The sequence below is a fragment of the Pogona vitticeps genome, chromosome 1 (assembly GCF_051106095.1).
Source record: "Pogona vitticeps strain Pit_001003342236 chromosome 1, PviZW2.1, whole genome shotgun sequence".
Taxonomy (NCBI): domain Eukaryota; kingdom Metazoa; phylum Chordata; class Lepidosauria; order Squamata; family Agamidae; genus Pogona; species Pogona vitticeps.
In genome coordinates, this window is record NC_135783.1 from 123091279 (window position 1) to 123107920 (window position 16642).

The following is a 16642-nucleotide window of genomic DNA, read 5'->3' on the forward strand; positions in this document are numbered from 1 at the left end:
GGGAATTGCAGTCCAAGAACACCTGAGTTACCTAAGGTTGGGAAACATTGTTGTAGAAGATCTTTCTGAAAGGAGAGAGAAAGGAAAAATTGGACAGCAAACTAATATTTTTCCTTTGTTTGCCTTTGGGGAATTAGTGGCTGGATACAGTTAATTCTACAAAGGACTTCCCCAAAGAAAATCCCCTCCCCATCTATGAATCATGAATTATTCCGTGCAGCTTTTGGATTACTCCCAGAGAGTGGCGCCTGGCCCATTTGCAGTGTTTCCAAAATTCTGTTAAACCCTTTGTGGTTTAACAATTGAGTGAATAATCTGTTCTGTATTAGTGTATGATTAAGGACAAGCATTCCTTATCATTCAAGTGCAGTCCTTACACAAATTGGACATTTATAATACAGATTGAATTTCACAAACATTATTGCAAGACTCAGGGAAGTGCTAAACTTTTTGATCACTCAGAAATAGTATTGTGACTGTTTTAGGTAATGTCTGCCTTTCAGATGAACCCGTCCAATAGCTTGGCTGTTCATTTGTTTGGGTTCATCATCTTTCTGTTCCAAGTAAAGCAAAGCAAAGCGTGCTGCTTATATACCGCCCTATAGCGCTTCAAGCACTCTCTGCTTGGTTCTGTTTCGGTGGCTTTTTAAAAAGGGACAAAAACTGAAAACCCAGGATAGTTTTAAACATGGAATAAGCTTTTAAAAGATATCTCTGTGCCTTTCTTGAACTTATTCGGGTGAATACAAGCCAGCTCCATGAACTAATAAGGGCTTAAAATTTTGAAAGAGAAAAAAAAAGAACTGTTCCAGAAAAACATAGGAAGAGTTTTGTAGGCCCTTCTGGGTTAGATGGACACTAATTAGCCTTTGCAGCTGCTGGTAAATGATATTTCAGTAGGAAAAATAATGTTAATAGGAGACTGCCATTATTCCCGCAGCCACTAAATCTTGTAATACATTTCAAAATGTTCCATGTATTAATCATTTATTTTACTATTTGTATATGGGGAATCACCCAGATGTTCTAGGTATTGAGGATAAGTGAGTCATGGGAAAGTGTTAGGTTTATGAGAAGATAATCTTGCTACCTCTTTGGAATGCGCTGCCAACCATGAGTTTGAGATTAAGCCTAATTCTTATCCATCACTAGAGGCTGCACCGTTCTGCTTCTGGCCAAGAACTTATGCCTTCATTACATTTTAGGATTTTAAAAAAATCTGCTGAGATCTGTGGTTCTTAGCTTTTGGCTTTCCAGATGTTTTAAATGTCGGCTCCTCAAATCCATGACTATTTCCCACTCTGACCAGAGTTTCTGGGAGTTTAAGTGCAAGATGTCTGGAGACCCAAAGATCCAACTTAATCATTAGGATTTTTCAGAGGCCCTGGCCTTTGTGTGTTCATGATCAGAGCAGATCACCTGTCGTATTCACTGTAACGCTGTTAGACATCACACACCCAAATTAGTGTTAAACTTGCTGCATTATCTAGAAAGAAATGGCTGTAGGTGTTTTGTTCACTGCTCAATTAAGCCTGTATGGCAGTGACTGTGTGATCTTCACAGAACTTGGACAAAGACGCCCCGAGTAGACACTGTCTAGGGGGAGTGGGGTAGAAATCTAATAAATAAAATAAAATAAATAAATATACTGCCCACAATCCCCATCCCTTTCCCAGGCTCTGGACTTTTGATAGACCAGTTCCTTAAGTATTTTTGAATTCAGATGCCATCATCAAAATTGGACCTGTGTTCAACCCTCACCAGTGCCACCCCTTCCAACTGATGGCTGTCCGATCTGACTCTCCCTGCCTGTTTTTTCCCCTAAGGATAAGGTCACGCTTCATATCGACATTGCCTTTCTCGCCTAGGTTGTTTCACTTTTTCGCTTGTCCCAGCCTCTTATCCTGCCAACTTTCTGTCCTTCTCCACAAACTGACTTCTAGAGATCTCTTCACTCTCTAGTCATTAGAAAAGCTCTGGCTTACTATCTTGACAGGACTAAAGACTTCAGATGAACTAACAGACTTTTTGTTTATCAGGGCCCCAATTTCTTCACAGCGTCTTTCTAAATGGGTCATCCAAGCTGTTTCCTTAGCTTATGAAATGACAAACAGAGCTCTCCCAGGACCTCTATGAGGCCATTTTACCAGAGGGGTCTCCTCTTCTACTGCTTTTATGTGGAGTGTAGATGTACTGGATGTCTGCCAAACAGCTACATGGTCCACCCTGCTCACATTTGTCACCCACTATAGCCTTGATCTGCGAGCACAGTTCTTTTGGCAAAGCTGTTCTCTGTTCTGTTTTGGCTTGACCCTGCTTCCATGCTTTAGCTTGCTAGTCACCTGTTTGTGTGCATACATGGGTACTACAGTACGATGGAGAAATTACAGTAATGCCCTCTAATTATAGTTCTCTGAGTGGGTGATCCATGTATTCACACATTCCGTCCACCTCCCCTCTTGTCTTGCCATTTTTTTTCTTTTTCACTTCCTTCTGTCTGGTGGCAGACATTTGGAAATGAGGAGAGCGGGTCCAGGCTTCCATGGTAAAGGCAAAGGGACTTTCGTTTTTGGAAGCTCTGGAACTTTCTGAAATGATGTTCACGCAGGTGCACAACACATTTGTAAATAATACATGGATTACCACTCGGAGAACTATACTTACGGTGAGTAACCTATATTTGGTCTTATAACATCCTCCATGAGTATTCCTTATTTCAGCCTTCACAGTGATTGCTGTGCCTTCTAGCCATTCTAAAGTAAGAAGGGGCTAATCAGAGCGCAGAGTGAAGGAACTTCACAGTGCATTGCCCCCCCAGCCCCGGAATAAATACGCGAGACAACTGCTTGGATTTAAACGGGCCACACTTTATTTAATTAATTAAACCAAATTCAAATTCTTAAAACTGTTGGGGGCCTGCTGTAGTGCGGAAACAGGAAACAGGGTATCAAAATACCCCATAAGATCACCATTGGGCGAGCCCCCGGCCCCCAAGCTCCCGCTGTCTTACTGACAGCAAGAACCTGGTCGGCCGCTAACAAACACTCCTAGACCTCGAGCCATCCTTAATTGATGACTGTTGATCCAGGAGTGGCCCAACGCATCTTCTCACACCGGCCCTGTGATTGCACAATCGGCAGAGCCGAGAAGTCAGATACGCTGTTGGCTAGGTTGACTTATAAACGGGACTCACCGAGACCACCTGTTTTTCCGCACTACCCATCAGTGTGACCAATAAAACCACCTAAAAGCCAACAACCCTTTCAGTAGTGTGGGATAGGCGAAAAATCCCCCCAGCCAAAAGCCAATCAGGCTGAAGGTCAAAAATTCCTATCCGGCCCCCCAAGAGGCGACCACTAAAGCCACACTAAATAAAGGGAGGGCGGGTGGGTGCTCGCCAAGGGAAGAGGGCGAACTTCAGGGAGAGCTCCCATATATAGGCGAGCTCCCCCTCCCTACATGTTCACGTGTCCCCAAGCGTTCTCGCGCCATCCGGGGACGTTGGGGCAAAAGCCAGCTGCGCCGTTCCAGGGCACAAAAAACGCCCGTCCGGCGGCTGAAGAATTGCCCCCCCAGCCCCGGAATAAATACGCGAGACAACTGCTTGGATTTAAACGGGCCACACTTTATTTAATTAATTAAACCAAATTCAAATTCTTAAAACTGTTGGGGGCCTGCTGTAGTGCGGAAACAGGAAACAGGGTATCAAAATACCCCATAAGATCACCATTGGGCGAGCCCCCGGCCCCCAAGCTCCCGCTGTCTTACTGACAGCAAGAACCTGGTCGGCCGCTAACAAACACTCCTAGACCTCGAGCCATCCTTAATTGATGACTGTTGATCCAGGAGTGGCCCAACGCATCTTCTCACACCGGCCCTGTGATTGCACAATCGGCAGAGCCGAGAAGTCAGATACGCTGTTGGCTAGGTTGACTTATAAACGGGACTCACCGAGACCACCTGTTTTTCCGCACTACCCGCCACAGCATAAAGACTAGCATAGCTATGTCTTATGCCCGCCACCAAGCTCCTCGAGCTCCAAAAGCAGGCCCCCTTTAATGTCTTCAAGAAAAATGTCCAAACCCGCCTTGGACAGGTGGACCCCATCCTCACGAAAAAGTCTCTTATTACTCGCAGAGATCCTATGGTGACCAACCACGGATCCGAGGCCGCCGCTGCAGACACCTCGACAAACTTCTCTGTTAACGCCCCGCCGGGCCTTGTTAACCATATCACAATTCCGGGCGCCTCGCCAGGCTAGCCTCGGTATAATTGTCGACCACACAATTCGCATTGTAGTATATCTCTGTCTTAACCAAGTGAGATCTCTCAAAATGTCTAATATTAGCCCTTTACTGGGTAATCCAGGCAAATCATTACCTCCTAAGTGAATAACCAAAATATCCGGAGGCGATTGACCAAATGCTGTCAATCTACCCAGTTGTATCCACCTCAAACCCCGAACACCTCGCCAGGTGATGTGCAAACGGTTTCCCAAGCCTAAATCATTCCCCCAACCAGAAGATGACACGTATTTCGCCGACCAATAAACGAAACTGTGGCCGATGATCATCGCATGTCTTCGTAACTCGCCCGCCGCATCACCTGAAACGAGACCAAAACAGCCTCTGCCTACACATTAGGTAAAGGTCTAATGTACCTACGGTAACTATTTGAAGCCCAGCGACCTAATTGTTTGATCTGATCAGTGTTATATCCTAGTGCTGCTGCAGTTGATGCAGCGCCTATGCGAAAGGAATGTGTACCAAACTTCATTCCTATTACACCCACTCTCTCTAGTGCTAAGTCAGTCAATTTCCAAAATTGAAATTTTGTCAAAGGTGTACCATCTAAATGTTTGAAAAAATATCCTGGTGCATGTCCTCTCATGTCTAAAAATTCCTGAATAGCTGTTACCGGACAGATTGATCTAATGCTGCATCTACCCAGCACCAATTGATTACCCTTTCCTAACTGATCGACCTTAGACCGTCGAATTCGGATCCTCAACTGACCTCCCTGAACTAAAACATCCTGCAGTTGCAATGCTATTCCTGATATATCTGCCTTTGCTGATGCCACTAGCTCACTAACTCTTAATGCCCCAAAAAAGGCCACCAGAGCAGCCGCCTTGAATAATTTAGCCTCGTATTGATTGATACACAACTTAATCCATTGTTCGCTTAATTGCTCAAGAATAGCAGGAGACATGGGTGTCCTGTTGTCATACATGCGCCCCCTTTCTCTATTCCAACCCTCCAACATTTTCCTAATCCTGAAATCATTGGTAAAATCACTAAACCCATTAGCTTTCGCCACAAAAGCAAGGGCTGACAACCTGCCTTGTATTGTGCCAGGCGCTAACCCTTTTCTGTGTAAACTCACTATAAATTGTTGAAGATACTCCACTGGAATGGGCAACACACACTCTAACCCTGTTGTCTTCAGAAATTCTTGGAATTCTTCCCATGCAGCCGAGTAACTCTTTTTTGTTCGAGGGGCCAAGGCCATACCTATTGCTTTTGATGCTTCCTCACGCCAATCAGCCAAACTTCCTCTGGAAGAACCTCTGGCAATTCCCTGGCCTCTGGAGCAAGCTCCCTGAAGCGCTCGATCTGTTGGCGTGAAAGAGCATCAGCAATACGGTTGTCAATACCTGGAGTATGACGGGCATGCACTAAAATGTTAAATTGCAACGCCCTCAAAGTGAACGCCCTCACCAATTCCATCACCCTGTCCGAATGCGAAGTCATATTATTAATGATGTGCACCACCGACTGGTTATCACACCAAAATCTAACAACAGCATTGGACCATTCTTCAGCCCAAAGCCATAAGGCACCTACAATTGGGAAGAATTCCAAAAATGTCAAATCCTTTGTGACACCTGTCTTGTGCCACGCTTCAGGCCATGTACCGACACACCATCTGCCCCTACAATAAATTCCAAAGCCTATTCCCCCTGCAGCATCGGAGTGAACCTGAAATTCAGCTTGCAGCCTAATTTCAGATCTCCAAAAAGAAATACCGTTGAATCTCTGAAGAAATTGCAGCCAAACCCTCAGGTCCTCCTTCATGCCCTTCGTTATCCTAGTCCTATGTGTAGGGCATTTGAGACCGGCCATGGCGCTGCAAAGGCGCCTTAAAAAGGCACGTCCTGGCGCAACGACCCTACACGCAAAATTTAAATGACCCACAAGTTCCTGAAGCTCCTTGAGTGTCACTTTCTTTTTATCTAGTAATCCAGTCACTCTGTCAATCAAATCACTCAATTTATTCTGTGGCAACTTTGATGTTTGCTGCTCTGTATCTAATTGAATCCCTAAAAAGGTGAGAGATGTAACTGGCCCTTCCGTTTTCTCCTCCGCTAATGGCAAACCTAGTTCCTTTGACAATTCCTTAAATTCTTGTAAAATCATCCTACATTTTCCCGTATTTGCCCTGCCACAAAAAAGGAAATCATCCAGATAGTGGGCAGTAGATTTACAGCGCGCTCGCTGTCTGATTTTCCACTCAATAAAAGTACTGAATTTTTCAAATGCTGCGCATGATATCGAACAGCCCATAGGTAATGCTCTATCCATGTAATACAAACCTTGAAATTGAAAGCCTAACAGATTAAAATCGAGTGGGTGAACTGGCAAAATTCTAAAGGCCGATTTAATATCACATTTTGCCAGCTCCGCCCCCTTCCCACAAGCTCTAACCATATTCAGTGCCTCGTCAAATGACGTATATCTTACAGTACATAACTCATGAGGAATGGCATCGTTGACAGATGTTCCTTCAGGAAATGACAAATGGTGGATTAATCGATATTCCCCCGGGGCCTTTTTCGGCACTATACCCAATGGGGAAACTCTCAAGTCCTTTATAGGTGGTTCCATAAAAGGGCCCAGGACTCTTCCTTCCTTTACCTCCTTTTCAATCTTCTTTTGTACTATGCTTTCTAAACCAATAACTGAACGTAAATTTTTGGCAAAATAAGCTTTCCTCTCGCCCAAAGCCGGAATCCTAAATCCAAATCGGAAACCTTGCCTTAAATATTCTGCATCCGCTTTCTTAGGGTAAGACAAAAGCCAGGCATCCAAAATTTCAATTTTGATTGGGGTTGGACCCCTTACCAGGGGGAACATTGTTCCCACCTGGTTTCTTTCCACCTCCTGTCCCTTTATTTTGATGTTGTCCTCTGGCTTTAAAACACGTGGAGTTAGCATGTTTTCCTCCACATGTAATACATTCGTGCTTGAATTTACACGGGTTCCTGGTGCAATAACCTCTTGAGTTATACTCAAAACAAGGCAAGCGGGGTTGAACCGCCTGTCCCGCTCCTGAGCGGGATGTAATATTAGTGTTCACTCTCTTATTCAAATGTCCGCTATCGAATCTATCTCCCAGAATGGGTCTGGCTGGCGTCATGCATTGTAGCCACAAACCTGGTTGAGGCTCCTCCCAGCGTAAATTGGGCTGGATGGCACTCCTCATTCTGAACGCCTGGTCATACAAGAGCCAAGCCTGGCCCGCAAAATCCGTGTAAGCTCTATAAATTATGTCGAAATATTGAAAAAGAGAATATGCTCTCCATGGCTGCGCTTTTACAAGCACGCCTGCATAAATGATAAAGCCAGGAACCCAATTAGCCCAAGTTCTATCTGGCTTTTTTCTTCTACGCTTCTCTTTCTCTTTTTCATCTTCCTTGTCAATCTCTTTGTTGTCCAATTCTCTGTTCAAGAGATCAAAGAAGTCCACATATTCTCCCCGCCAAATTTTCTCCTTAACCGCGGGGGTCAAATGATCACCTAATTGCATCGTATAATCTCCATACGGCATAGCCGTAATCGGAACTGTGTTGTACCCGGTGTTAGGCACGGATGGATGTTGTCCGGTATTTTTGCCCTGCCAACTACCAGATGTCCCTGGCGTCGCTGGGGCAGCATAAGGTGTGCTCCATCCACAAAACTGTTGTGTGGGTAACGGCCAATAAACATTCGGCCACCCCAAATGTTGTGTAGTGTAAGACGTAGATGGCGCCTGAGATTGTGCATTAACAGCCCAGGGCCAGATGGTTTGTGATGGTTGTGAATTGACAGCGTAGGCAGACTCACCTGCTGTCATACCAGACGTACTTGGAACATCCCCAGTCTGTAAAAAACTATCACCCGTCTCTTCCAAATTGAAGCCAACTGGCTGCATTTCAGACTGGGCACCCATCAATTCAGGCGCCACTATCTTTCCGCGTTTTGATCTAGGCGGCATTTTTATGGTAGATGAAGGCCCTTCCTCCGAATCCTGTCCATCTCCTTCAGGTACCTGTATAGACTCAAGAGCATCACAACGTTGTATCAGATTTTGCGCAATAGCTGACAAGTTAGCCTTGCGCCTACCCTTAGTCTCCCTAGTAGATCTACGTGGTGCCACACCATGCTCTGATCCCGTTTTCCCAGAACTCTGAGCTTCAAGAGCTAAAATCTTATCTTGTAATTTTTGCCATATTGGCCAAGATTCTTCATCATCATCAGAAGATTGTTGAGGTGAAACCTGAGGAATAGGTCTCTTTTTTGCAGGGGCCTTACCCTTATTCGGGCCACTCCCCTTTTTAGGACCCATTTAATCAACAACGAGTGTAATGCTGAGTCTTATATATATAGACTGGACCACTCTTAGTTATTGTCCAGATTGCGTTTGTCAAAAACAATTTTATTTTATTTTATTTTATTTATTTATTTATTTTATCTATATATGTCCACCTTCACTAATAAATAATCGAATTATCAGTCATCTATCACTTATATCTATTAAGGTTTGACTTCTCCTGAATAATGAATTATAACCTTCAAAATACAATTATTTATCAATTATAGTCACTAAGGTTTTTTAAAGCCCCTTTCAATGAATTATAATCAGCTTTTATATTAGTAATAGAAGTATTTTTAATCCTTTTAATAGAAAGTAATAAATTCTAAATCCAATCGACTAAATTTATTAATTGTCAATTTTAAATATTAGTTTTTTTTTATTAATGAATTAGAATCAACAAGTGTTGTATGTTTAAAATCAAATCCTTGTAATTCCAATAGCCCTCAAATCATATTAATTAAAGCCTTCCTTTGAATCAAATACACACAAAATGGCTGACTCTAATATCAACCGACAGACAGTAACTGTCAAATTAATAAAATGGCGGCCAAACTAACAGTAAATGAATGTGTAAAAAACCAAAAAGAAACCTACTTATTCAAATTGAAAGAACGAAAGAACAACCCTGTCCCTAATTATAAAATATACTCAACTAATAAACAAGGAATTTTTTTTTTTTTGAGAAAGTAAGGCAACAAAATTAAATAAACAAAAATAGCCCACAAGTTTGACCCTTCGCAGCGGGAAGAGCAGTTTGAAACGGGATGCCGCCACCCCCTTTGCTTCCCTTCCCCTGCCCGTACAACCCAGGACCACCAATTGAATTAAAGAAATAAAGAATCAACAATAAAAAAGGTGACAATAAACGAAACTACAATAAATTGAAAAGCCCCAAGGAGAAGGCAAACCACCCTCCCGATCAACAACAAATTACTGAGGGAACTTGACTTATTAGCGAAATAAAATTAGGGCTGAGGGACACAGTGGATCATCCGGAACACATAAAGCTCTCCCAATCCAAAACCCCGCTCCCCAACTGCAAAATAAACCCGCAGTAAACCAGAAACTTTTCAAGAAAGAAAAGGGGGCAACCAGCCAAATTAGCAAGTTCGACTCGTCGCGATGGGAAGAGACCCGTCGAAACGGGGCGCCGCCGCCTCTCTCCCTTCCCCTGGCTGCCCACCCTCGATCACAAAGGAACACAGCAATGTCTCAGCCAAAATTAGAGTAGAGGGACTCTACAGTAAAACGATGTGTGAATCAAAACTAGGGATGAGGGTAAACAAAGCTCTCTCAATAAAGAGAGTACTATCGTCCAAACAATCCCCGCGTTCGCTCGCTAGGCTGCTCGCCAAGGGAAGAGGGCGAACTTCAGGGAGAGCTCGCATATATAGGCGAGCTCCCCCTCCCTACATGTTCACGTGTCCCCAAGCGTTCTCGCGCCATCCGGGGACGTTGGGGCAAAAGCCAGCTGCGCCGTTCCAGGGCACAAAAAACGCCCGTCCGGCGGCTGAAGAATAGGGTGAGATGGGGCTATGTGTGGTGTAGGAGGGAAGGAAGAGTCAGGGTGACTAAGTAAGTCCTTAAAAAAAGTTTGTAGTACCTGTAAATGTGGGTCTTTTGCTGACAAATCAGCAACAAGACATCTTGTTAAGTGGGTTCTTCATATTTGTAGACATCATTGCCTAATGTTGTGAAATTTACCAGAATTATTTCCAATATTCAAGTGAGTCACTGTGTGACACACAAAATGAAGGTATTGGCATGCCTGGGGAAACATCAGGGCTTACATATGTATAATAAATCTTTAGTTGGGGAAAATATTTCAGTAGGAAAGAAACCTTAAAAACAGCCCAGTGACCACTGTGTGTGCTCACTGGCTGTGAAATGGCAACTCAGGTGGTCGGAGTGAATAAATGGGTTGGAAAGTGATTGGAAATGGGAATGTTTTGTTTTAGATCCAACTTGTTCATCATCATTTCTTAAGACTCCCTCAGTTGTGGAACTCTTCTAAAGGAAGTCAGGCTTGCTCAGTTCTTTTTGGGTTTCTGGCTGGCAAGCAAAACTGTAGGACTCTGTGTAGCCTTTGGGTTCTGCAACTATTTTTTAAATATTGGCTTTTGAAGTAGTAAACAAAGCTTTTTGTGTATCTTACACTTTGTCTGTCTCACATCACTCTAAAAGTCCTGGTGGTCAGAAAAGTAATTGATAAATCCTCATAATAAAATAGAAAACAATTAAATTTTAATAAGTTAATTTTGCTGTTTCCCAATGACAGCTACTGTAATTGGTTTGCCTTTGAAATTAGAATCCATACTGGAATTATTGATAAAAGTGGGTGAATGGGATTCTACATTATACATCCCCATCATGGCTTGTAACCTGAGATGGAGTTTTCCTCCATTCATCTGTCCAGTCCCCTTAGGAGTCCCGCAGACTAACAACATGCTGGATAAAAAATATATATTTTATTTTGTCTCTTCTCACTCTCCCAACACTCAATTGGAGTGGATGTCCCCTGGTTCTGGTATTGTGTGAGGGGGAAAAGGGGTTCCCTCTATCCACTTTATCCATCCCCTGCATAATTTTATACGTCTCAATCATGTCTCCCCTCAGGCGCCTTTTCTGTAGACTAAAGAGCCCCAAATGCTGTAGCCTTTGGGGAGGCGCCCCAGCCCGGTAATCATTTTAGTCGCTCTCTTCTGCACCTTTTTTCAGTTCCACTATGTCTTTTTTGAGGTGCGGCGACCAGAACTGTACGCAGTACTCCAGGTGCGGCCTTACCAGCGTTATGTATCCTGACCCTTGCTTCTCAATGCTTGCTGTGTATGACTTTTGGATTGCTTTGCTGCCCTTCTGGACTCCCTGTTTGGTCGCATGGATCTTGGACTGGCTTGACCTGCAGTTTGGCTTTGGATCTCTTACACCTGGTTTGCCTTACACCCTAGTAAGCCTGTTTGTTGACCATGGGACTAACCCCACCTTGGGAGCAGGACAAGTGGCCGGAATCCTATTGGTGCTTGTATAAAGTTTAAGTAACATGCAGCATACCTGAGGGGACGTCATCTTCCTTCATTAACTTGTCTTTTTTTAAAGACTTTCTTTGAAGACCCAAGTGGCATCTGAGGTGAGACAAGCCAGGTGGTGACTGGGGAACAGACCCATTTTGGTCACGGGACACGAAATTTCTCCTGTTAGGTTCATTCACCCTAGAGTCTTGTCTGGCACTTCAAACTGATGACTTTTTGGTGGCCCATGGAAATCATTTTCTTTCTCAAGCTTTTAAAGGTTTGTCAGTTTTGTTTTTTAAAAGCCACAATTCTTGTTTGCTGTTGCTATTGCTGCTGCTGCTGTTATAAATGACATTGGTAATGTTTACTGAAGGAAGATGAAAAAATTTAGAGGATAATTTAAAAACATATCATAAAAAAGCATATCCTTTCTCAGAATTCAGAAGACAATTCAGAATTCAGGACTTTGCACCTCACTTAATAAAAAACAATAATGCAGTGCAGGGCAGCATCCAGAACAAGCAAAGTTTTAACATTTACTGGTGTCTTTCCTGATTCCTTGTGAACAACTCCCAGGCCAGCATGGGCAGTGGTAGAAACATATGGGCCCTACTCTTTAGACATCTGGAGGGTTTCAGTTTGGAAAATGGTGGTTTATGCTGTGGTAATGCTGAAAGAAATCCAACAGTAAAAGATCTGGACTTCAGCCTCAGTGTCCTGAAATGGGCTCTCCTGTACCATGGATTCACTAGGTAGACGACAGCAAGTGGTTGCTGCTGTAGCTTGCTCTGCCCTCCATCTGTATCGAAGACCGGCCTCCATTACAGGGTTGTTGTGAGGGCATGCACAAAAGAAACAACAGTGTTATATAAATGTGTGATATAAATGTGCACTAGTAATAGCAGTCGATCTGCGTTGCTGCGTACCAACTGGAAACTATTCACTACTGGAACTTGTATGGAACTTTTTGATATGCAAATGAAAGGAAAACCAAGGGATTTGTGTTTTTTTTTAATTTCTGTTGTTCCATGGCCAAATGGAGGCACAAGTATGAATACTCGCCAATCCAACGTAAGCAAATTATAATGCACTGTTGACTTCTGATTGAAGTTAGATGCTATTGAATTGCTTAAGATTTGATCCTCTCTGAAGTGTGTGTGTCAGAATACAGTATAGTCTCAGGGTCTGAAAAGCTACTGCCTTCAGTGTTGCTGATAAATTACTGCTTCTTAAAGTCCAGGGGTAGACTGGAACTCCTTACAGATCCCTTGTCTTAAATCCAGTATTTGTGAGGTTAAACATGTTAAAAAAAATTTAAAGGTGATTAAAAATGGGGAAAGGGAAAACAAAAGCATTCTTATTGTATTAAAAAAGGCACTGAGAGAGCACTGGAGGAAGAAACTGACAGCTTGAAGACCAGGTTCTGTCCTGCACACTCTAGCTGCTGAGAGTCTCTTTGCATGAGGTCCCTGTGGCAGTGGTCTCTGCATTTTGTTTAGCTACAGTATGAAGTGACTTAGGTCATTGTGGTACATACATATATTGCCTGGGTTTTGCATTCTTGATCTCCTATTTTAAAAGCCCAGTTTTGCTACTAGGTGTATGTGAGTGTGCATGTGCATACGCATGATTGTCTGCATCTCTGTATTGGCTTTGAATGCTTCTCTTTAGGACGTTAGGACTCTGTCTTTCCCCCTACCATCCAAATTTGGCTTCTCTTTTCTTGTTGGTAATGGTGGTGGCACCGCCAAAGTACACAATAAATATCTTCCGCTTCTATGGGAGGGCAGATAATTCTGCTAGAAATAATTCTAGCAGGATAAACGCTGTGTAACACACACACACACCGGCCAATCAAGCCATTTCTTTCCCCCCCATGGATACTTTCCCTACAGCTTGCACAACTAATGGTAGAGAAGCAGACTAGAGAGGGTTGGTTGTATCTCCAAAGGTTCATGGAGAGTGGAGTTAAGCACTAGTGTGTGTGCCCTTATTTGGCACACCAGTGTATATCTCTAATTTAAATCTGAATACATGGCGGGTCTTGATTCTGGCAGGTAAGTCATATGGCACATTGGTGGCAAATTTACCATTTTATACAGTACAACACTCAGTTTAGTGTGGCCTCACAGCAGGAACTTGATCCGGCTTACTTCTGCCAGGGTCCAAAGGAAGTGGTTGCCATGAGCCTTGGTCATCATTTGAATGAATCATTAGAAATACAGTGTGGGAATAATTCAATAGAAGTAACGTCAAACAGAAGCCCACAATTGTATTAAAGTAGTTCTGCAGTGGAGATCTCGAGTGCTTTCCTGAGAATTTTCCTGTCAATATGTTCTGTGGTGTAGGAGGAAAGGGCCACAACCTACACTCTGCCAAAATGGGGGTGGAAAGTTGGATTTTTAAAAATGGAAAATGCTCTCCAGAGCAGTGCAGAAATAAGTTTCTTGTTTCCCAGAAAATGTCCTAAAGAGAAATAGAAGATGACTAATCAACTTAGGTTCTTTTTTTAAGCTGTTTTTTTTTAAAGATCTAGCATGAAACACTTTTTCTTAAGGCCTGTGGCAGGCATGGGAAGCAACATTGGTCTGGATTACCCCTTGAAACCAATCTGGAAGGCTGGATGGCATCTCTTCCAGGCCCCAGACATCATCTGGGTCCATTTTTCCATGCTCTGGACAAAGACAGACACAAAGTTCCACGTCTTTTTTTGCAAGTGCTTCACTTTCTTTGCACTGGCTGTTAGAGCAGTGGCTTCTAGACAGTTTTTCTTGCCACTTTTCAATTGAAATGGGAAGGACTGGGCAAAGGGATTAGATCAGCTCCACCTTCCATGATTGGGGAAAACAAGGTAAGATCAAAGCACCCCACGAGGCTGTCACTGAGTTCTGAGCTGGTGCCATGTCCTTATTTCCTACTGGGAGGAGCAAAGAGAAACAAAGCCAACTCAGTGGTGGAGCTTATTTCCTTTCACACCCATCTGGAGGATAGCTCAGTGGATTAGATATCTGGCTGTTGAGCCAGAGGTTGGGAGTTCAATTCCCCACTTATGCCTCCTTGATAGGGGCTGGACTTGATGATCCATAGGGTCCCTTCCAGCTCTGCGGTTCTAAGATGATGATGATGATGATGATGATGATGTTATCTCATTTCTGGATGGTGGGCACAGTGAAAGAGAAAGGGAGGAGTTGGCATGAAAAGGAAGTTTCATGCAAAAATTATCTCTCCTAGATATTTTTGTCTTGCTGAAACAAGCAAAATCTAACTCTCGTCATGGCAACAAAACCTTTTACACTGAGGTAAAGCAAACATTGGCTGGAATCCTATGAGTTACAGCTGCCAATGTAACACCAGCAGTTTACTTTCAGTAGTGAATTGTCACAAGTTAAAGAGTCGGCATAGGCATTTGATAGGCACAGCAGTATGACAAGGACACACCTGCTCCGACTTCTTAACTTGTGGCAGTTCACGGCTGCAATTTATGCGACTGGTGTTAAGCCAGCAGAAACGTACAGAAGGATTCTGGTGATTATACACTGAAATAAAAGCATCAGTCAAAATGGGATTCCTGGTGGTGATATTTTATGCAAACAAACAAACAAAAACTCCCTTGGTTTTAAAATATGTGTTATTACAGTAGGAGCACAGGATGGAAAATGTAAAGATGTTTATTTGTGAATTTTAAGTCTTTCATTTTTTTTCCTCCAAGGGAATTCCTGGGATCCCTGGAGCTCAAGGAATAAAAGGAGAAAAGGTACTCATAAATATGTCAGATCGAAAAATTAAACACTGACATTGTTCAATAAAGGCAAACACAAACACCCTTACCACAGTGTTTATTCAGATGAATGTTTGATCACTATATATACATTTCTCTCATCGCTGGTTTGTGGCTTTGAAGCAGAAAGCAGTTTCCATGTATAACAGAGTCTTGCTGCTTTATTCAACAAAGTTGTCTCAACCATTCCATATATTAATGAGAAATGAGGAAGTCCGAGTCACAAATGTCTCGTGCTTTTTGCTTTCTCTGTATCTTTTTAAAAGTAATGTGGGATATGACCCCTCTGGGTGCAAGGGCATGGCTCATTTTATTCATTGCTACTTTTGCAGCCCCAGGGAAAGAAGTGTATACCAGGCCCTGCCTCTTAGAATGGGATGAACCACAATATAATTTTGAGGTTCTTCTCTTCACTTAGATTGTTTTCAGTTGCTCGTTTGAAAAATTACTTGAATTAGTTTTGTTGCAAGTACTGAATTGATTTTAAAAGTTTTTATTTTATTTTAGGGTGAAATTGGACCACCAGGACCAGAAGGAACAAAAGGAGCACCAGGGACACCTGTATGTTTATTCTTTTGTATACTTCTCGCTATTATGGTATAGTGTATAGAGTGACAGACCTGGACTCAGGAGACCTGGGTTCAAATCCCTGTTTGGCCATGGAAACTCTCCTGGGGAGGTGGAACTTATAAAACCGTTCCTTAAATATCTCACTTATCTTGAAAGCCTTATTAGGGTCACTGTGCCTTAGTTCTGCCATGACAGCACATAGGAGTAACAACAATCTTTTATATAAAGATTAGCTAACTACTGAATAGAGCTATGTATACTGATTCTAGTATTATGTCATAGAAGTATATGTGACACAGGTTGTGGGGCTAGTATGTTTCACTCACAACATGTAAAATCCACACATTTAGCTAAAATGACATAATACTAGAATCAGTATACATAGCTCTATGTATGTATATATATATGTATATGTATGTATGTTACATGAGATATATATCTTATGTCACCTATATGTGAGACATAACGCTGGAATCAGTAATCCTCTTCAGTGGTTAGCTAAGTATAGTCTTCTTCAAATAATCTCTTCTCCTTAGCACAACAATAAACCCACAACAATACACACTAATCACCCATCTACAGAAAAAGACAAAAGCCTATCTCACAGCCATAAATACTGCACTCTCAAGCCAACTACACCAGAGCA

The 16642-nt window shown here is 42.8% G+C and overlaps 1 protein-coding gene across 1 annotated transcript in view; it reads left to right on the forward strand.

The window, feature by feature from the left end:
• COL21A1 (collagen type XXI alpha 1 chain) overlaps positions 1–16642 on the forward strand; it is a 128464-nt gene that overhangs the window by 82430 nt on the left and 29392 nt on the right. Inside the window, exons 18-19 of the mRNA XM_020781776.3 lie at positions 15358–15402; positions 15934–15987. Of these exons, the coding sequence (XP_020637435.3) occupies positions 15358–15402; positions 15934–15987 (99 nt within the window). The remainder of the gene's footprint in view (positions 1–15357; positions 15403–15933; positions 15988–16642) is intronic.